The 22913-nt window shown below is 36.9% G+C and overlaps 1 protein-coding gene across 1 annotated transcript in view; it reads right to left on the bottom strand.

Annotated features, from left to right (window-relative positions):
• Nucleotides 1-343: 343 nt before the first annotated feature.
• Nucleotides 344-22913, bottom strand: part of LOC131077770 (TMV resistance protein N-like) — a 39806-nt gene continuing 17236 nt past the window's right edge. Inside the window, exons 2-3 of the mRNA XM_058015321.2 lie at nucleotides 1421-2793; nucleotides 344-1156 (exon numbers count right to left, since the gene is read on the bottom strand). Coding sequence (XP_057871304.2) covers nucleotides 344-1156; nucleotides 1421-2793 — 2186 coding nt within the window. The remainder of the gene's footprint in view (nucleotides 1157-1420; nucleotides 2794-22913) is intronic.

The raw sequence follows: 22913 nt of genomic DNA, 5'->3' as shown, positions 1-22913 counted from the left end.
CAAAGTATTCACTACTATACCAAAATTTATACAAAACATTCTACTTCATTTTAATCTAGTAAAATGTAAGCGTTTTGATTTCTCCATTAACGCATTTTACAATAATTGCTATCAATGAAATTTAGAACAGCTCTTACGAGATGAGAAGAATGGGTCAAAGAGAAAATTTTAGAGGCGGAAATGTATTTAAACAACGCTAGAAGATTGACAACACATTTAGAATCAGAAACCCTATGAGCCACGTGCCAGCTATTTGACATGCCAAACATTGGAAAGAAAATTTATTTTATTTGGAGCAGTAAGGAAGCGTACAAGCCATTTAGACTCCAGCGTGTACTAAGAATCACCAACAACGTCTATCCTCCGCAGATTCCTGCACATTTCTTCCACCTGGAAATGGGTTTTCACCCTCCCTTGCGGTCTCAAATCTTTTATTTGTAGCAAACATTCGGCAGAAATCAGTGGGAAGGATCAACCCAGTGAGAAAGTTGAAAGAGAACGGTGAGCTCTTATCCGCTCCTCTGATCGCCTTCCCCATATCTCGGAGAAGTTTGTGCATCATGAATACATTATCATTGCCAATGGTTATAAGCGATTTATGCTCAAGATTTGTTATGGCCGTATACGCATCCCACTTGAATCTTTTCCAGTGCCGGATGGCCTGCTTTGTCTCTTTACCTGTGAAAATGCAAGCGATATCGAGAAATATCCTTTTCTCTTGATAACTGAGATTATCATAGCTAATCTTGAGCACGTCGTAAATTTTTTGGTGACAGATGCTCTGCGGGGTACTCAACGCTTCTCTCCAGTAGTCAAGGGATTCCTTTTTGTCATGCAAATGACCTCCCACGGCTACAATTGCCAGAGGCAGACCGCCACAGGCCTCCACAATCCTTTCTGATTGTTCTTTAAACTTTTTATCTGGCTCGGGACTCAAAAATGCATGCCAATTGAACAAACGTAGAGCATCATCATGATCTAGTCTTTCCATCTTGTAAACAGCATTAATCCGTGCCAGGTTTAATACGTGCTTATCGCGGGTTGTTACAATAATTCTGCTTCCCGGACCGCCCCAATTTTCCCACGTTAGCAACTCCAGCTGCTTGCTATCATCGATATCATCTAAAATCACCAGGGCGCGCTTCGCTACCGAAACCTGCGTTGAAAATCCGAGGAAAGCCAATCATAAACATAACATGGAGCAAATTCTTAACAAAAAACAAAATCATAACCATAAACAAAGCCCAAGGGCTACGGAGAAAAATTAACAAAAAAAATGCTCCGAGTTTTACTTGCAGAGCCGACTCATTAACTAGAACGCCAACTTTTGAAGACTTGGAAACCTTATTAAAAAACAACACTCTAAAAATAGAGTCCAGAAAGCATTTATCAACTCGATTTTGTAAATTATTGGTACAACCTGCGCAATCATCGACCAGTCTTCATCGAAACTCTTAACTTTGTCTCTGATGATATGCTCTTGAAATTTCTTCTGGGACATTTTCCGCACGTCGGATAGAAAAGAGCAGCAATCAAAACTTTGAAAGATATTGTTGAAGACGGCCTTTGCAATGACTGTTTTGCCACAGCCACCCATTCCCCAAATACCCAATGTGAGCACATCAGTTTTGTTGTGCAGCTTCAGCAAGCGTATGACGTCTTGTATCTTGTTGTCAAGCTGGACGGGATGTTTTGCAACATTGTGTAAGGGGATTTCATCCAATGTGTTGGTAACATCACAGACTATGCGTTTCACCAGATCTCCCTCCAAGCAGGATCTGGTGTCAAGCGTCCACCCAGGCAGACTGGTAATTTGATGCAGTGCCTGTTTCCACTCCTCCATGGCTTCTGGTGGATATCGGCCTGTAGAGTAGTGTACCCGCAATACTTCGGCATATCTACTTCCCTGGCTTTCACTCTCTGCGGTTCGAACTTGGAACGGCTGGACGTCATAAAAGAGGGGAATGATGAGCGCTTTGCATTTACACATGTGCGTGAGCTCCTGCAGGCAATGCGGTGAGGAAGCATAATTTTTGCTGAAGATGGGGATGCAGATAGCGCTATCCTCAATTGCCCGCTTCAAGGCGTTGTCAATAGACTGTCCATTTTCAAGGTATCCCCTGAGATAACAAATATTCTTCAACGATTGTCCCCACTCGTCGATCAACCAAAGTGGATGTCGGCCCTTACGGAGGTGCTCTTTCAATTCCTCACTATATGGGTTTGTCTCATTTTCTGCCTCTGCTCTTGCTTCTCTCTCGCCCTGTCCTCCTGCATCTCTTTGGTCCTCTGCTTTTGCCTCACTTTTGCACACTGCTGTAGCTTCGCGGTTTGCACGCGTTTCACCGCCTAATTTTGGTTGGTGGTTTGCGTGTCGAACGTGGCGCGGCTGGACGTCGTAAGAAAGGGGTTTTCTGACCGTTTTGGAATTGCACATGTGCTTCAGCTCCCGCAGACACCAGGCTGGCGAAGCATAATTTGTGGTAAAGAAGGGAATGGTAGCATCCTCAATTGCTTGCTCAAGTAGGTCATCATAGTAAAAACGTATTCCCGTAGCATATAAGGATTCGGACAAATGGTGTACAAATGTTTGCCTCACATCAGGCCCCCTGAAGCTCAGGAAAACATGGTATCTCTTATTCTGGAAAGGGATTTTTGATGTTGGGGGCTTATACTCAGAAAAACAATCCATTTTCGCGATCAAGAAACGCAAATTGTTTTCGATGCAAGCTCCTCCCTCCCTTAAACACGGATTAGAAAATTCAGTAACATAAGTTAAATGACGTCTCAATCCTTAAAAGCAATTCTTTAAGAATAAGGTAAACAGTAGGAACATCAAATTTTACAAAAGAGAATAAAAACCAGTCGGCCCCTTGCCTAAGGCGAACAAATGAATTAGATGTCAACGACGGGGCTTCCAATGCATGCTTGGTTAGTAAGTCCAAAGAAGCTTTGGAACACTCGCAGTTTTGTTATTTCCAAGGTAAGTATTCTTGGTTACTAATAATACTCGGCAGATTTGTTATTTCCAAGGTATCTGATGTGACTATTTAATGCTTTCAGAAAATAAATTGGAAAACACAATACCATTGTTTTTTTTAATTTTTGTGTTTCTGAAAACAGAAAATGATCATTCTATCTGCTGGATAGCCATTTCCTTCATTAAACTACCCTCCAAATTTCTACCTCGATATTATCGTTTCTCTCCCCCGGTATTATACACGCAGTATTTAAATTTAGCTTCAGAAAGCTTCTGTCCAAATTTCCGGTCACCATGGTTAATCCTTGGCTGTCATGGGTACACTACTTCTTAAGGATTTGTCCTCTTTCAGATGATAAACCTCTACAGCAAAAGCAAGAAAGATACAAGAAAGATACTGCACCAAAAGAGGATGAGCCTCTGCAAGCAAATTTTTATCTTATTTTAAGCTGGTTTGGCCCGTTCCTATCATCAGCATCCGGCAGCGTCTGTTCCTGCTCAAACGGTAGTTGCCGTTAATTTTGAATTCAGTTAGTTCCCGCGCGACGTCAAGTGGATGCGTGTAATCGCATAAAACATTGCTGCTTCATATTCTAATTCATAATTGTTTTATAACCAATGACAATGGGAGCTTCAAAACAGGACATGGGCATCCATCAAACTATAATAGAAACGCTCGACTTTTTGTATGCAAAATGTGGAAGCATAGAACAGGCACGTGAACTGTTTGAGCGGTGCAGAAATATGTGGTTTCGTGGAATGATTTCATTGCAGGCTATGCACCAAATGCATTTGTCAAAAAGGACTTAGAAAACTTTCAAAGCTAAGGCGAAACTCCACAAACTTTGCCAGCATCATCCCAGCCTGTGCGAAAATGGGAGCTTTGCAACAGGGTATGGACATCTAATAATTAGAGGAAAAACGATAGAGGAATTTTGTCAGATGTAGCTGCAACTGCCCTACTAGGCGTATATGCAAAGAAGTAAACCCAAACATATAAATGAAAAAAAAATCTGAATTTAAATCAGTATTTTACTCTCATTCAGATATTGATATTTCAATATACGATAATGCTTCTTAGTACCAAGTTAACAACCTTTACAATTCATCTATAGTTTCCTATTGGCAATGGTGTTAAAGTTCATTCAAAATTATTTTTCCACCATGCCATTCTTCATTTTTTCTTGTTTTTATTTATATTTTTGTTTTTTCATGTTTAGAACATATAGATGTAGATTGATACTTATTTTAGTTTTATATTATTTTAAGTTAAAATTTTGAATGTATTATTTTATCAAACGATTATCTTATTTCTTGTTGCAAGTATATTTTCTATTATGAGTCTCTTTGCTCTATGATCGGACATATTGTCACTTGAGACCTTGCATTACAGTTGTATCAACTTTGGTCTCATAGTCTAAGGTTTGGTTTGTGGAGAGATGAAAACATCACATGACATTGAATAAAGTTTAAAACTAAAAGATCTCTATCCTCTATAAATTTTGAAGATTGGTGAAAGGTGTAATACCCTAAAAATGGTCATCTAAACCATGGGCCCCTAATCTCGACAACGTCACCAAGGTCCTAACCAAAGGCAATTAAATAAATCTTGAGCGCATAATTAATTCTTTAATCATTAAATGTCACATGGCAAAATTAATCAACCAATATTAATTAAATATTTATTTAATTAATTAAATCATTCCAAGTAAATCATTTTAAACAATTATCTTATTTATTTTAATTAAATATCTTTTGCATATTTAATTAAATAAATCAATTTGCCATTAAATCATCAAAAAAGAGGAATTAATTTAAAAAATAAATAAAAATTGTCATAAATCTTCAAAAAAGGAAACAAATCAAGAAAGAGGAATTGGAAATTATGAGCACAAATCTTCAAAAAAGGAAATAAATCAAAAAAGGAATTAATTGACAAAAAAAAAAGAATTAAAAATTTGAGAAAGAAATCAATTGGAGATCATCTTGAAAAACAAATTAAAAATTGATAAATAATCTCAAAAAAAGCAATTAAAACAATTAAATATTAAAATTGAATGAAATAGAGAATAAATCAGTTTTTTCCTGATTTTATCTTAATTTTAGTTCAAAAAAACTGATTTAATCTTAATTTTAGTTCAATTTCCTTTAAAACTGAGAAAAGCATCCAATCACATCAATTCACCTAGATTGTGCTTCCTCTTGGAAAATCTTGACCACTCATCATCATTTGATCTCAGCCTTTGGTTTCTTTCTGAATTTTCTATAAATGTAGACTCTCATATCTCATTCAAAAATCCTGGAGAATATATTGTTATTATGCTATTTTTGCTCTAGGTTCATTGAGATTTTGCATTGAGATATTGCATATTAGTTATTTCATATTGCTTAAATCATTTAGCTTAAATATTCATATATTGCTTAAATCATGTTATATTAATCTTGCATATCTAGCTTAAATCTTGCATCCATTTAGCTCATATTCATACTCATATAGATTTAAAAATACTTCATTTAGGTGTTGTCTAGTCACTAGATAGCTTAGCAATTTGAGAGCAATCTAAACTTGCATCTACTAGAAGTAAATGGGTTACTTTGTAATGGTTTATTATTCATTGATTATTGATTTACTAACCATGCATATAATGACTTAATTGAAGTGTTGTGTATTCCAGATACAGATACAAGTCCACGTTTCACACACACATTTTTAGTGCCCAACGTGGAGCTCGAAGCTATGACTACAAGATTTCTAATGTTTCTTGAACAAATTTAATGTTTGGTTTTTATAACTAATAAACATATGTTAAATTTGCAAATAAAAATCTTTCTTTTTGCTTGTTCTTCTGTGACAGTCAAAAATGGTCTCGTTTTGGAGGGCATAACTTTTTATTGAATAGTTGGATCTAAACCAATTTTTGATATGTTGTTGAAAACCAAGGTTTCTACACTTTAGCTGAAGCGATTTTCCTAAGAATTTTGGGTTTGAAAGTTAGGAAAGATAGAGTGCAGTACTATCATTTTACTTATTCTTCTGTGATAGTAAAAAATGGTCTCTGTTCGGAGAACATAACTTTTTATTGAACCGTTGACTCTAAACCAAATTTTAATATGTTCTGTAAAACCAAGTTTTCCACATTTCCACCAAAGTGATTTTCCTAATTAGCTCTGGTTGGAAAGTTATAAGCGACAGAGTGCAGTACTATCAAAACTGTCATAACTAGGATAGTCATAAAAAATGGAAATTCTTGTTAGATTAGTTTAATTTATAGTTTGCATGCTAGAATTTTCTTTTGATGATTTTTTTTAATGTTATTTTGGCAACTAATTTTGGGATTTTAATGTTTGCAGGTCCTCTTGACAAAGAATTTATCAATCAAACATACGTCTATCAAAGAATAAAAAACAACATGACTACTGATGCGTTGCTTTTGCAGGTTGCCTAAAGAGAATCGAACAAACATCATGTATTCTTTAAATTAATTTTTAGGCACTTAAATTTCTATCTGGTTAAAGAACAAATCTGTCTTTTGTGTTTTCAGAAAAATCTAAGAGGTAGGAGAGTATGCTCTTGTCTTTTATAGACAATTAGAAATCTAGACCCTTGAAGCTTTTTTCTAAGTTTTGAGATTTTTGTACCTTTAGCAGGCCTGTCACAGTGGGAAAAATTAATCACCCTATGAGAATGACCCAAGTGAGTACAGCTGGACCTGAGCATTCCAACTCACTATAATAAATAGGCCTCTGGTGATTAAAGTCTCAGAGGATGGGATTATTTGAGTTTTCTCTTTGAGATCTCTCATATCGAACATTTTGTAGGGCCTCGCGATCTCAATCACGTTTATGTGACTACAGCTTGTTTCGGTACCTTTTTGGGCTATAGGCCTCAATCATGCTTGCATGACTTCAAGGGGTAATTTTCAAACGGAATTCCTAACTAAGAACTATAAGATAGAAGCTACCTGGTTCACCTCCGAAAGGGGGATAATCTTTGTGCAAGAGAGATAGTAACTCTCCCAAGATACTTGTCATTTCGTGCCCCCATTAGCGTTTGGAGTCAGTTAATACGGCGTTGAGAATCCATTGCGTGAGACTCAGCGGTCATATTCTGATTAGCTATTGGGTGTGTACCTAAGTCTACAAGCAAAGGTTTTCTTCTCTCACCAATTTCCATAGGGTTAGCGTGTTGTGATTGAATTATTATATATCTTACTTGTTTTCTGTGTTTTCATTCTTGAAACTGAAACCGAAATACTAAAACTAGACAAAACAAATCAACAAACCAATGATAAATTGTCTATGTCCAAAACTGGTCTCTGTCAAATATCAAAAACTTAGTCCTTATCAAAAACTAGTCTTTGTCAGTCATTGAAACTCTGTCTGTCAGAATCTCATCTCTGTCCAATCCTCTGTCATATGAATTCCTGATTTTATCAGTCCCGAATAGTCAAACTTGCCTAAAATGGTCTACAGCGAGCATAAAACTGGTTATCATCCTCCTGAGCATAAACAGTCTTGATAGTGTACCCCTGTCGTTGCGTTGCATGATTTTATTGATCATCTTTAAGCTATTTCAAACAACATCTTATCAAACCTAAGTAACTTATATAACGTCTTACACAGGATAGATCATTCCTGAAACTAGACCAGATCTTAGTTACTTCTCTCAGATCACTACGTTAAATGAACAACTAGCTACAATTTGATCTTGACTTTTGCAACACATCTAGCTCTCGATCCTGTCAATTGTAAATGCTTGTTCAAACCAGAAGCTCTTCTAAAAATTTTGACAAAAGTAAGAATCCCATGGCTACCTTAGCTCCAATTCCCATGGCTACCTTAGCTCAAATGGATCAAGATATCAAGAAAGAAATATATGACATGAAAATCCAACAAAATAAATCACTCCATTTGAAAAACAAATGCATGATATCAAGAGCGAGAAACTTCAAGGAATTCTAAAACGATTATATGATTTGACAATCAAAAGCCAACAAATAATTGACAATCAAAAGTCAAATCTCAAACAAGCTCACAAGACACCTTCACCAAGACATAAAGACATTTCCTCCAAATATCCTCTAGATAGACAATTTACACCTTTAGGGCAATCTATTGAGTCAACTTTGAAAGAGCTTCTTGAGCATAATCTTATCATATTGCCTAAAAAGACCACATGGGGATGTGAATTTTTGAGTAATTACTGTGCACATCATAGGCATAACAAACATAAGACTTCAATGTGTATGGAATTAAAACATAAGATTCAAGATCTCATTGATAATAGTGTCATTGAAATTGAAGATCTTAATGACTCACCTAAAGAAAAAGAAGGAACTACTTCTAAGCATGATCAAAATCATGAACCTATGTCTAGCAAGGCTCAATATGTGGCCTTCATCCTTTCCATGACGCCTTCATCTCCTAAGACTTCTCAGCAACAATCCATACCATCTCCTTCAAACAATGAAACTTCTCATGTTTACCTTCAAGGGCTATCTCCTATGGAAATCCAAGTTAATGCCAATATTGATACAAGTTCCTCACATGATTTAAAAATCCCAAATCCTATGCCATCATGCACTCCAATTGCAATCATACCCACTACAAAAGGCCCTTTCCAAAATGCTTCCCCATCATGTCAAAATATGGATACCTTCCAAGAATCCCCTACGCCTATGAAAAATCCTATCCCTTCCTTAGAAGTGACTCCATGTCAAGAGGATAACCTGAAAAATGAAGAAACAAGTCCTATCATAAATCAAGATCAAGACACCAAAACTCATCAATCCCATCTAATGATTGAAAAAGATCTTATTTCACTAGAATCCCATGATGATCCCCTTATACCTTTCCATTTCTTCCAAGATGGTCCTCTTCCATCTCAAGAACAAAGCATCCTTCCAAATCTCATTCCTAATCCACTTCCTAAGCAAGATCATGATGCCTCTTCCACCTTTTCAAATGGTCCTATTCAAAATGAAGAGTCAAACACCCTTTCTACTCTATCCAATGGTCCTCTTCCATGTCAAGATCAAAGTATCCCTTCATCTCCTTGTCATAATCCTCCATATTCACCTCAAGGATCCATCATGCCTACAAATCCCTCTCATGATCCTATCATTCCCTACATTCCACCTCCATCTCATAATGGACTCGCACCTTCTTTCCAAAGCAAAGTGTATCCTACAAGTCAAAATATTTATAAAGGAAAAGGGGTAAATCTCCACAAGCAAGAACCCCTCCATATTAAAGAAAATGTTAAAGTTCATGGCCTGAGGGACATTTCTCAAGATGTTGGTATCTCTCATAAATCCTACATTTCTCCAGTTAAATCCAAATATATGCTTTCTCCATCATTGCTTCCATCCATTCTAGGTCACTATATCCCTCCATCCCTTATGCAGGATCAACAAAGGCACACATCTTTGTGTACCTTCCATCCACCTAAAAGACCTCCATATCATTCCTATCTATCCATGCATCTCCCTCCAAGCAATTTGGATGCCAAGCATAAAAGTCATAAGTCAAGTAATCCACATGTATTCAAGGATCAATATGTCCCATCCAATCGACATGTAAAAATAAAGAAAAATATGATCCAAAAAGAAAAATAAAAATGCAAAACACCATGAAGGCCCACAAAGAAAGAAGAAAAGTCAAAATTTATATGGGTTCCTAAGGCACTCGTACAAGCAATGCACTCTAAGGAACTACAAAAGCATCAAAAATCAAAAGCCATGTGGATCCCTAAGTGGCTACTTGAAGCACAAAAGTCTAAAGAAAAATCAATATTGGCATCCAAAATTGTTGTTCCTCCATCCAAACCTTCCAAGTCTATTCCTCCATCACCTCCTTCATCCATTTTGGGTTCTTATGCCCCAAAGTCTGTAACCTTTCCTCCATCCAAATCTCAAAATCTGAGATTCACTTCTCTTCCATATGTCCACCATCCCTCAAGATGTGTGTCAATGTTGATCTTTCCAACATTTCCATCTAGCCTTACACAATTCTTCCAACATCCCATCCATTATCCAACACCTCTTTTTCACCCTTCCATCCCTCTTATCCAATCCTTTGCATAAATCCTTGCACTAGTTTCATTTCATTATCCTGCCAACATATTTGAGCATACCTTCATAGCCATGGTCTATTGCAACTCATATTCTAAGGGTACCATCCAAAGAAGCAAGACAATGGGGTCCTTCTTCCATCCCCTACAATGCCTCCATTATCTTCAAAAAAAAAAAAATCAGAAAAAAAAAGTAAAGAGAAATAATTTCGTCCACGAGTGAAAACCACTTCTTGTGGTGCCTTGGGCAAGTACCATGATTAAAACATGGCAAACAGGCATCATGCGTAATCCATTATCCTTTTGCACTTTACACTGGGGGCAAGTTCCATCCATTTACATCCATCTATTATCCTTCATCCTCCATTATCCCTCATTCGCTCTTATCTACATTCATATCCCTTTTCCACCTTTGATCTTGACAAGGTTAAGGATCCTTGCAGGCTTCATGTGTCCTATCTATTACACTTGATCCAGACCCTTTATCTCCTATCCATTGCTTGCTTACATCCTTCATTACCACCTTTGATCTTGATTATCCTATTTGTCCCTTATCCAGATCTATTCCTTGATCTTGATCAACACCATGGACAAAATGCAAAAACATGCTTTCCACAAACCTCTTGACATGGCCACTTCTTTGGACCATATGGCTTCATTACGCTATATCCTTGCTTTACATCACTTTACATCGCTAAAATCCTTGCTTTACATTGCTATATCTGGACCTTGTGCTTGGATTAATATTGTGAGATAGTCCTTGAAAGCGTCCACCATCATTCGCTTATCCATTCATGTACTCAAAATCCCTTTTTCCTTGCTAGACACTAGCGGCAAACATTAAAAAATCCTAAAAATTGGAAAAAGTCCTGAAAAATACCTAAAAATCAGGAAAAAGTCCTGAAGAAATTTAAAAAAAAAAAAAAAAAAAAAAAAAAAAGGGGAAAAGAGAGAAAATGCCTTGGTGAAAACCTGGTAAACAGGCACCTTGGTAAAAAAAAAAATGAATCGCTGCCAAGCATGTGAAAACCTGGCAAACAAACGCCTCTTGTACTCAAGCGCTCCATCTATCAACACAATGTTGGCATTCCTGCTTTCATGCATCTTTGCTTTCCCTTGTACATATTTCAGTCACTTTTGTGACATCCTGGTTTGTTGGAACCCTCATGGCTTGAAACTGATCAATGTCCTAGTCTTAGGTTAATCGAGAGAGCAATTTACATGCCCTAAGCAATATCAACCAAGTCATCTTTACGTCAGTGATACCCGGTCATCCACTCCGAGTCACTCACCTGTCTCCTGACTATTGAAGAGTTTTATCACTGAGTACACAAGCAAAACAAGACTACTCAAAACAATCACTAAATTGTTTGAGATATGCATGAAATTTTCTTTGTGTGTTGTCTTTTACATTGGCTTTCACTTATTATTCCCTCTGAGTAACTCGAGGAAGTCTATCTTGACTAAGAGGAGCAAGGATTGGGGGCATAATATTTTCTTTGTTTTCTGCTTGTAGGAATGATTCTGATGATCTGAAAACATCTAATCAGCTGGGTGTCTATGATAAGTGCCTTCACATTAAGGTGAAATCACCACACATACCTTGACTCCGCTTATTTGAATGCTACAGGGAGGTTCCCATCATTTCTTTATCTGTTTTGAGGGAATTTCTTTATCATGCAATCTAGGTCCCTGCAAAATTTGTCCAAGGATATGAACGAAAAAAGGGTCATTGCGGACAAGATAATTAATATTGCACATGAAAAGCAAGGAACTCTAATCTGCCTGTTGTGGTTGTAAAACACTCAGTGATGAAACTTTAAGCATTTCAAATCCAGTGACTAGGTTTAGGTTGCATTTCATTTTGCATCTCATTTTGCATTTCATTCTGCATTTTGTGAATTTGGAGTGATTTTGGTATGGTAACAATGATCTCTTTATCTTCTGAATGAGAGTTGAAAGCATCATCATTTCTTAGCTAAGTGATCTCTTTTTCATCATCGTTTCTTCGATCGAGTACTTGTGTATTGAGATATTAGCTGCATACATGAGCATCTTATATAGATCCATACATTTCATTTTATACTTATTTACATTCATATTATTGCATGAAGAAAAATAAACATTTACATTACTAGTTACCCATTCTCCTCATTTATTTGCATCATCATTTATTTGCATAAAAAGAAATAAAAATAAACATCCATATTCCATTTGCATTCATTCATCTATACTAGAAAGATATGCATACATATAGAATAAAGCATATAGAACAACATCTCATAATAAATCAACACAAGTACGATGAAATCAAATCAAGAGCTCGTAAATCGGTTGTCCTGAGTCCATTTTCGGGATCAAAATCAAAATTTGATGTCAATTCTCTCATCAAAATTTCACGACATTGACCACTTAGCACTTTCATCAACTGCTCATTCTCTTCTTCAATTTGCACTCAATTTGTCGTTAATCAACGCTAGATCTCAATTTAATTCTCACATTAACTTTGATTTTAATCTTCAACATTAATCTTTGTGCTCAAAAAAATTGCTTAAAATCACTGCACAACCCTCGCTATCTTTCAATTTCGCTCCCGAGGGGGCATACTCATGACCTCAAAGTTGAGAATTTCTTTCAAAAATCTTCGTTGCAAGTCGAGCAGCTAATCTTTTCTAAACATCAAACAAGACCTCATCACTAGGGGCATCTCAACTTCATCTCTTTATATCAAGTTGAGATTTCTCGACCATCTGAATCGAATCAATCTCTAGGGGCATATCAGTTTCATCGCTTAAAATCAAGCTGATATTGTCCTTGTCTAAATCAGTCTCTTAATGTTAATCAGTTTCATCATTTTTAATCAAGCTAATTATTCATTTAAACTCAATCAAGGGTTTAAAGAGTATCTTTGATCATGCTTAATATAAGCAAGTGTTCAGTTTCATCACATTGAATCAAGTTGAACAGTTTATCTTCGCTCATCGTGTCTTGATCAATCAAGTTCAAGATCGATTTTATCTTCACTCACTGTGTCTAGTTCAATCAAGTTCGAGATCAATAAGATCCGCTTCTTGATCAATCAAGTTCAAGTTCGGTATCTTTTCTCTCTATCATTCCTAGTTCAATGAAGTTTGGGATTGGTATCTCTTTAATCAACTTTGTTTAGCTTCATCGCTTCAAATCAAGCTAAACACCTTGCTCTTCATCTGGTTCATGATCAATCAAGTTCAAAACTGGAATCTCCTAGACATCAACTATTCTTTGAACCAACGCGCTGCTCACACATTAATTCAAAGAGGGGTAAATGTAATACCCTAAAAATGGTCATCTAAACCATGGGCCCCTAATCTCGACAACATCACCAAGGTCCTAACAAAAAGCAATTAAATAAATCTTGAGCATACAATTAATTCTTTAATCATCAAATGTCACATGGCAAAATTAATCAACCAATATTAATTAAATATTTATTTAATTAATTAAATCATTCTAAGTAAATCATTTTAAACAATTATCTTATTTATTTTAATTAAATATCTTTTGCATATTTAATTAAATAAATCAAATTTCCATTAAATCATCAAAAAAGAGGAATTAATTTAAAATTAAAATAAAAATTACCATTAATCTTCAAAAAAGGAAACAAATCAAGAAAGAGGAATTGGAAATTATGAGCACAAATCTTCAAAAAAGGAATTAATTGACAAAAAAAAGAATTAAAATTTTGAGAAAAGAAATCAATTCGAGATAATCTTGAAAAACAAATTAAAAATTGATAAATAATCTCAAAGAAAGCAATTAAAACAATTAAATATTAAAATTGAATGAAATAGAGAATAAATCAATTTTTTCCTGATTTTATCTTAATTTTAGTTCAATTTCCTTTAAAACTGAGAAAACCATCCAATCACATCAATTCACCTGGATTGTGCTTCCTCTTGGAAAATCTTGACCGCTCATCATCATTTGATCTCAGCCTTTGGTTTCTTTTTGAATTTTCTATAAATTCAGGCTCTCATCTCTCATTCAAAAATCATGGAGAATATATTGTTATTATGCTATTTTTGCTCTAGGTTCATTGAGAATTTGCATTGAGATATTGCATATTAGCTATTTCATATTGCTTAAATCATGTTAGATTAATCTTGCATATCTAGCTTAAATCTTGCATCCATTTAGCTCATATTCATTCTCATATATATTTAAAAATCCTTTGTTTAGGTGTTGTCTAGTCACTAGATAGCTTAGCAATCTGAGAGCAATCTAAACTCGCATCTACTAGAAGGCAATGGGTCGCTTTGTAATGGTTTATTATTCATTGATTATTGATTTACTAACCATGCATATAATGACTTAATTGAAGTGTTGTGTATTCCAGATACAGATACAGGTCCAGTTTTCACACACACAAAAGGTAGTGTAGATATCTTTTGTTGTATTGGTAATTGTGTAGAAGATTCTTTTATTATAGGAAGAGTGTCGAGGAAGGAGAGAATAAAAAATAGGGTAATTATTGTAAATAGATGAGGAAGGAACTAAGCACCTAAAATAAAATAAAATATCAAGAAAGAAGCTCATGAAGAGGATTTTCAAACTTAGACATGACTTATGCTTTGCTCCCTAAACTTTTAATTTACACTAGATTAATGATTGATATCTTATGTTAGTCCTAAATTAGGAAAAAATATGAAGGATCTAAGTCAATTCTTTGACTATGTGGCATTACACAACACACACACATGAACATAATGATATTGCATTAGAGTCTTAGGACACTAATGATAAGGACTCCCTTAAGCTTATAACTAGCATATAAAATCCTAATAAAATAATTTAAAAAGTTTTATATATCTATGAGGGATGATACAGCTCTAATCAAATTTGAAGTTTTGTACATTGAGTGAGATGCTTATTAAATCCATTCATGAATCAATGTTAAAATACTTGGAATTCCTTTGAAGGTAAAATACAACTTAATTACATGTAAGGACTAAGGATCCAAAATGAACTCAAGGTCCATATTATCTAGTTGCTAAATTTAATATTGTTAGCTTTCAATTCAATAGTATCAAATTTTATACAAGAATATATATATCATACAGTTTTCAATTCTCCATCAAATGACTATGTGAAAATGTCTAGGACCTATTAGTATTCATTTCGATAGTTAGTACCCTATGTACTTATGAAAATTGAATAGGATACAAATCTAGAAGATTACTATGAATAATGTATATAGTGCATAAGTCATAACCAACCTTTAATTCATTTATTTATGCAAGGGATTCGATTTCAGATTATTTTCCACCATAAGATCAAGGTTCTTAAAATTCTTGGGATAATCCAATCACATCTAGTCTATTATTCCACTTGGACACCCTTACAACAAAGAATATAGTTTCATGGGATGATGACAAGGTTTATAGATTTGGCCATATGGAATTCTCTAGATCAAATTATTGTCAAGTACTAAACTAGTTATATGTCTAATTTGTTTCATACATTAGAGAGAGTTATCTAGCACACATAGGATCAAAACGACAACATAGTCAAATTTCTTCTACAAGACCTTATGTATTGATTAATTAGACTTATATTTACACATATAAGTACTAAAACAACTCCAATGGGTCCAATAACAAGTCAATAATTGAAACCCCTAAACAAGCCAACACCACCTAATTATAACTAGTGTAGTGGAGCAAATGGTGAAAAGGTTAGTTGCATAAACAAATCATGAAAATACAACAAAAGCACTCAAGATAAGAAAATAACCTTATACCTTCTTCTCGCCTACTCCGATTGAGCTTGAAGTGGTGTATGCCAAATGGTCCACTTGATTTTCTCCTTGAGATGGGGAAATGTGGATTGCTCTCTAAGATAGATAATAAAAGGATATTGATTTAGATTTGGATGATAAAGTGTGATGAAATTTGGGCATAGCAAGGTTATGATGAATGATTTTTTATCTAAAATTGATAGCATAAGAATACTCAAAAGGTGGATGATTTGTGATGAGTGGTGACTCCAATTTATAGATTGGAGGGGCCCTGAATTAATGGCCAGGATCTGATGGATGAAGGGATAGGATTGAAAAAAGGTGGGGTAAGATTGAGAGGACAAAGTGGGAAATCAAAGAGATTTGTCATAAAGGCATTTTTTGTCTCCACAATTCTCAAGTACATGGAGAAGAGTTTCCCAATTACCTTGGGTCTAGAGTCGGAAGGAATATTAAATTCCTTGAGAGAGGACAAGAGGAATTAAAAATTCCAAAATAAGAGGATGTGTGAGAAGAATAAAGGAAAAAAGAATTAAAAATTCCTTGCGAAGAGGGTATTGGGGAGATTCAACAGATTTGACATTCCTTGAAAGAGCCAAAGTTGGTGGCTTTTAAGGTTTGGAGAATGGGATGGGAAAGCCATTTATGGAAAAGAGTTCACCCATCTCTAATCAAGGTGATTAGGGATATAAAAATGATTAAGAGGACAAATTAGGTGGGTTAATAAGGGATTAAAGTGCAATGGGATATGAGGAGAGAGAGTGAGTGGAAGAATATAAAACTAGAGGAAATGATAATCATGATTAGAGTACAATTAATTAGGCTAGATAATGGGATTAAGGGGGGTGATTTGTAGGAATCAGGGGAGTAGCTCATTAATTGGAACTAATTAGCTAATTAGGATTTAGAAGAAATATTGATTAAGGTTGAAATAATTTTAGAAGAATAAGGAATATAATTAATTTTGGTAAATTAATCATAAGGACTATAATGATAAAATTAATTAAAATATAATTTAATTAATATTATGAACAAGAGGACTAACATAGTTAATTTAATTAATTATGTGAAAAGGCTAAATTAATTAAATATTAATTTAATTAATTTTAGGCATCTACATTTTGCCCCCTTTGATATAGCATCATGAAGTGATGTTATATCAAAGAAGAATAAAATATAGTGTATAAAAAAGATTAAGAGTAGTAGCATGATGCCCTAGTCATAGGTGGGTGCTTGGAAGGATGACAAGGAGGTAGTGGTATGCCCCATTGAGAGGACATGAAGGTTCTAAGAACATGGGTGTGCTCTCAAAATGGATAGGAGGACTAGATAATTAAGGCTGTGAAAATGATAAGGATGATGAAGGGGTGGAAAAATGAATAATTTGGAGTCTCAGGACAAATGGACTTAAATGGTAAAGACATGAATGGATGGGTGGGGTTTGTTGTGTAAAATGTGGAGAGCAAACCTAGTTTTGATATTGCAATAGACAATCTCCATCACTGATTATAGAAATCAGGATGTTGTGAATATTTGATGCATGGAATAGACTAAAAAACAATAGGTTGTCTCAATGCACATAGGTTCGCAAACACCAGTGATGGTGTAAATGCAAGAATATGGGATCGTACAAGAGAAATCATCCAACACACCATAACATAAAAAGATGCCCCAATATACACCAACCCAGGACATACCAAGATATAGAATGATCAAGGTAGTCCCAAATAGGCATAGTCATGGGACATAAAAGAAAAATCAAAGTGAAAAGATCAAGCATGCAAACAACATACACATGGCTGATTGATATCTCTTGCCAAGAGTAAGAAATGGATTTTGATAAACTGTCAGACATGGGAAGGATGCATCCCGATGGGAAACGATAATAGAGATGAATTAAAATGTGGCAACAAAGTATATGGAAGTGCAAGCATATGTAGACAGGGACATGGTCGTTGAGATTTGATTAACATAGTATGGATGGGTGCTTGGTTGATGCACAAGTCAAGAAGAATCTCTCAAATTAATAGGATAATCTCAGTGTGATGGGTGACTAATCCTTATTCATGGTTTGGAATATATCTCATCATCTCAATGGGAGGGAGCATGGATGGAGTATCAATGAAAGGATGTGGAAGGAACAACCGAAGCAAAGAGTGCTTGCACAGAATGAAGAAAGGTGATGGGAAAAAATGATATGGATGGGCGATGTAAGTATGTAAGGAGGCGCGATGAGAATCCAAATAGATGGTGGATCTAACTTATTTATCTTGATGTCTGAAAATAGGTTTTCACCAAGGTACTTTCCCATAGAGCCACAAAGTGGTTTTTTTTATGAATAGGCCATCTCTATTAGATAATAATATTAAAGTACATATTCACAAAAAAAGGCCAAGGGATAAAAGCTCACCCCGCGAGACGGAAAGAAGCCGGAGCCAAAAAAACAAAGCTATTCATCAAAAAACTTCCTCAAGCAGCCAAAGCAATGAAAACTGAGGGGGGAGGATCTTGATCATATTTCTTGCCCCATACATCATCAAGGCTAGGAGTCAGGTCCAACACGAACCATCCATCTTCTAGGCCTTTTTCTTCTTCTCCTACCTCCCGCCTGGGAGGCGAAATAGCCAGAGCTAGGCAGGGAAATTTAGAGGTGGTGGCTGCAAGCCACCTAGAACCAACACCGACAGCATAAGACAAAGTAATAGGAGCAGTCGAAGGCCACCCCGAGGTAGAGCCACATCATGGAGAAGAAGTCGAGTGGTGCCTCCACGCATCATCTCCCCCATCAAAGGAGCGGCGAGGAACCTGGGACCGTGGGGTCTGAGAGCATCGAGCAGAGGAGCTTCGACCAAGGTGGCGGCCGCAAGGCAAAGTGCAGTCGGCAGAAACAAAATCCGATGGCACTCTAGCAAATGCACAAGGGACACTGCTCCAATGCTGAAGGAGCTCATGTAAGTGGCCCACCTCAAAAGCCACTTTATCGGCTTGTACCTAAATCTGCATTAATACATTATTACAAATGCAAGCTTTAGCATAGAGCGAGACATTAATATCCAAAGAGCTGTGAGTAAAAAGAACATTTCTATCTTTCCAAAGAGTAAATAGGATCTTCATTCTGAAAGCATGCCATATCTGGGAAAACTTGAAGGGGATTCTAGGCAAATCTCCCAAAAGAGCCATATGCCAAGAAAAGGGCTCAAACCGAAAAGGCCGAAAGAAATCATGAATCCAACTCCAATACTGTTGATCTCTTCTACATAACCAAAAAAGTGCATAAAAGTTTCTGGATGACCACAAAAAGTGCACCGGGGATCAGGAACCCCCAAATACTTGAGTCTAGAACCCAAAGGCAACCCTTGAAAAAGAACACACCAAGCAAAGTTTGCAATCTTGGATTCAATGGTGGTGGACCAAATAGAAAGAAACCTAAGTCTCCAGGATTTATGAGAATATTGCAAATGCCACCATAGGTTAAGAATATGGACCATAGGTAAATGGGGCACCAACCAAAGATAACCCATTTTGGGTTTGTAGCTGATGAAAGGAGTCCAAGGATACCACTTCCAATCCTTCCACCAAGGTCTAACAAACTGAATGTCAAGCTTATGTAACAAGTGTGAGTGTAAGGCCAAAACCAGAAGGTCATAAGTTTTTCGATCAAGTCGAGACAACAAAACTAGACCTGGAGGTCATCCCATGACCGAAGACTCATAGAAACTCTAGAAAACAGGTCCTTAGGTATTCAAATACCGCGTTTGTGAAAATGCAGAGCACTAACACCCTAGATTTTGGCCAGCAGTAACCCTTGCACTTGAAAAAGAGGTGACCACCAGAGGTTGTGTTGATTCATGGAAATCTCATCATGAAAACCATCACCTGCCCACCGAAGCCAAGGCTTAATAGCTTCCCAAGCACGCCAAATTCTTTTAACAACAAAAGTATCCTGGATTTGAACTGGGTCTTTCATAATGAGAACGGTTTGAAAACCAATCCCCTTCCAAGTCATTCTGTTGGTAGGAAACCCTGAAGAAATGCAATGTTGAAGAAGGATTTTTCAAGCCTCGTCGCTAGATAAGGATCTGATGATCCATTTAGCACATAAAGAAAGCCATTTTTTCTAGGTAGAAATAAGGCTGAGTCCTCCAGACTCCTTGGGAAGGCAACAATATTCCCAAGCGACTCTGTGAAAACCTCAATGGTCGGAACCAGAGGCCCAAAGAAAAGCCCACAAATATCTTTCCAAATTCATGTAAGAGGCCTTGGAAGGAGCCCAACATGAAGAGTAATAGACATGAGTGGCAGCCAAAACCTTTGAACAAATTTTAAATTTTCCAGCCAGAGAGAAAGGCTAGGTAATTAAATAGGCTAATATTTTCTCAATCCTGGCTAAAACAACATTCCAAAGATCCACAAGAGAAGCTTGAAAGGAAAAAGGAATGCCCAGAAAGTGAAAAATTTCTCCATGATGAAGCCATTTCTAGCCATATTGAAGAATCCAAGGTGGGGCGGGAAGAAAAGACTGCCTATAACATTGTGTCTTGTGCCATTGAATGGCCGAGCCGGAAGCCAAGCAAAAAGTGTCTAAAAATTGAAGAGCAGCCTGAACATTATCTTCTTCCTCAATGAGAGTGAGAAAGGAGTCATCCACAAAATGTCCATTGACAAGTTGAGAAGGTGACTCATGCAGGGAGATTCCACGGACATGTCCAACAGAGATGGCATTAGCAAGTAAGTACCCAAAACCCTCCGTCGCAAGAACATATAAAGCAGGAGCCAGAGGATAGCCCTGGCAAATGGATCTAAAAATACCAAAAGCCTCAGACTAATGACCATTGATGGTGATGTAGGATGAGGCATCTCTGAATAACATATGGACAGACTGAATGAATATGGGGCCGAAGCCAAGAGCTTTGAGCATAGCCAAAATAAATGGTCACTCAATGCGATCATAGGCTTTAGCGAAGTCAATCTTAAGGAAGATATCCCGTTGTTTGGAGCATCGGGCCTAGTCCATCCCTTCCCAAACAGCAATAATATTATCCAAAATAAACCTGGACTTGATAAATCTAGTCTTCTCAGGACGAACAATCAAAGGCAGGAGATGACGAATCTTGAGAGCCAAGGCTTTGGCAATGATCTTATACAAGACATTGAGAAAGGTAATAGGCCTCCAATTGCAAATGTCCTCTGGATCCCCATCCTTAGGGATAAACTTGATGTTACCCCAGTTAAGCATCTTTCCTAGGGACTGGGAGTGAAAAGCTTCAAGGTAGACCTTATGTAGGTCAGGACCAACACAAGGCCAAAGGGCTTTGTAGAAATTGCAAGGGAAACCATCACACCCAGGGGCTTTATCATCTACCATAGAAAAAATGGCTTCCTTGATATCATCAATGGTTAATAAGAGATCACAAAAGGTCTATTGAGACTCGGAAAACCTTTTGGGAACAATAGCTAAGCAATCTTGCAAAGCTTGGGCTCTGGCTGAAGAGTTTCCCTGTGCTGTGAACACATTCTCATAATGACAGACAAACGCTTGTAGAATATCAGGCAACTTAGTGAGAACAGCATGCCCCTTTTTTATTTTCTTAATCCCTATAGAGGTATGACGAGCATGCAAAGCCAAGAAAAATTACTTGGAGGCCCTGTCACCCACCTTGAGCCAATGTAACCTGGCTCTGATTTGAGCTCCTTTGGCAAAGTAATTATCTGCAACTTGTTTCTAATGATGGAGCTAGGCTAACTGAAGTTCCAAGCTAGAATCGAAATGATTCAAGGCTAGAGATTTTGAGGCAGGACAGAGATCTTTAGTGGTCGCATCATACGAGAGCCTACGATACATGGCAAGTTGTCTACCATAAATGCACAGAAACCTCATAGAGTAGTTAATGGCATCATTCCACCACTCAATCCAACCAGTGTGATGATGAGGCCTTGGTTCCAAACTCCAAACCCTTTGAATGTGGGCCATCGTGGCCTGATGATGCAAGAGAGATGTGTTGAGGTAGAACTACGTCTTGGAAGGATGTGACCTAGCTGGCTGCCATTCAATGTTAAACTTTATGGGGAAGTGATCGGACAGCGTCACATCAATGAGAGGAGTGACGGGCAGATCTTGATCTTTAGAAAAAAAAAAGATTGTGCAATTATCATAGCACGATCAAGCCTTTTAAAGATTATGTCTGAGCTAGCTCTGAAATTAGACCAAGTGTGACATACCCCACCTAGGCGGTAGCAGTCGGTGTTGGGATCGAAAAGACCCAACTTATTATGCATATAGTACCAGGCTTCCCTCTCGCCAGCTATCCATTGAAAAGGCAAAATTTCATCCTTATCGGTCGCCACGTCAACCATATTGAAGTCACCACATATGACCCAAGTTGCAGGTGGCAGAGTATTAGCAATCTAATGCCATAAGTGTGATCTATCAACCGCATCATTGGGAGCATAAACATTAACAATCCCAATGGAATGATTATCAATTGATAGCAAAACCCATACAACACGATGCATGGGATCAAAATTGTGAGAAATAACCGCAGAAAACCAACGAGGTGAAAGGAGAGTAGCAACTCCACCTCGACCAGCCTCATGCTGGGAAGCAAAAACTAGGCTATCCGGTCAAATAACACGACATGCAGTAGTAAGAATGAAACCAACAATTTTAACTTCCTCGAGGCAGAGAGCATCCAGGCCTAAAACACGTTGATGAACATCTATAACAAAATACTTTCTGGTGAGGTCTATGAGACCTCGAACATTCCATGAGATGTAATTCATGAAAAATATTGCATGTCATCCTCATCCCCAAGAAAGGAGAAGCTATTGCACAAAAAATATGAACTGAGACCGAGAAGAGAGTCCCCACCAGCAATAACTCTTCTTTTCTCTGAACCACCATTGATGCAGAGATTCTTGGAGTAGATCCAAATCACCTAGTTGCCTTTGTTTCTCTCACCAACCCTCTAACTCCTCAAGCCCATCCAATGGTACTTGGTAAGGGTTCTACTAGTTAGACCTTCAATGCCTAATTAACATTGGCTTGCCTCCAAGGTATAGCCACAAGTGTTTTCCTACAATAC

Source organism: Cryptomeria japonica, chromosome 3 (assembly GCF_030272615.1).
Source record: "Cryptomeria japonica chromosome 3, Sugi_1.0, whole genome shotgun sequence".
Classification (NCBI taxonomy): domain Eukaryota; kingdom Viridiplantae; phylum Streptophyta; class Pinopsida; order Cupressales; family Cupressaceae; genus Cryptomeria; species Cryptomeria japonica.
Note: the sequence above shows the minus strand (reverse complement) of the source record. Positions and strands in the feature narration are given on the sequence as shown.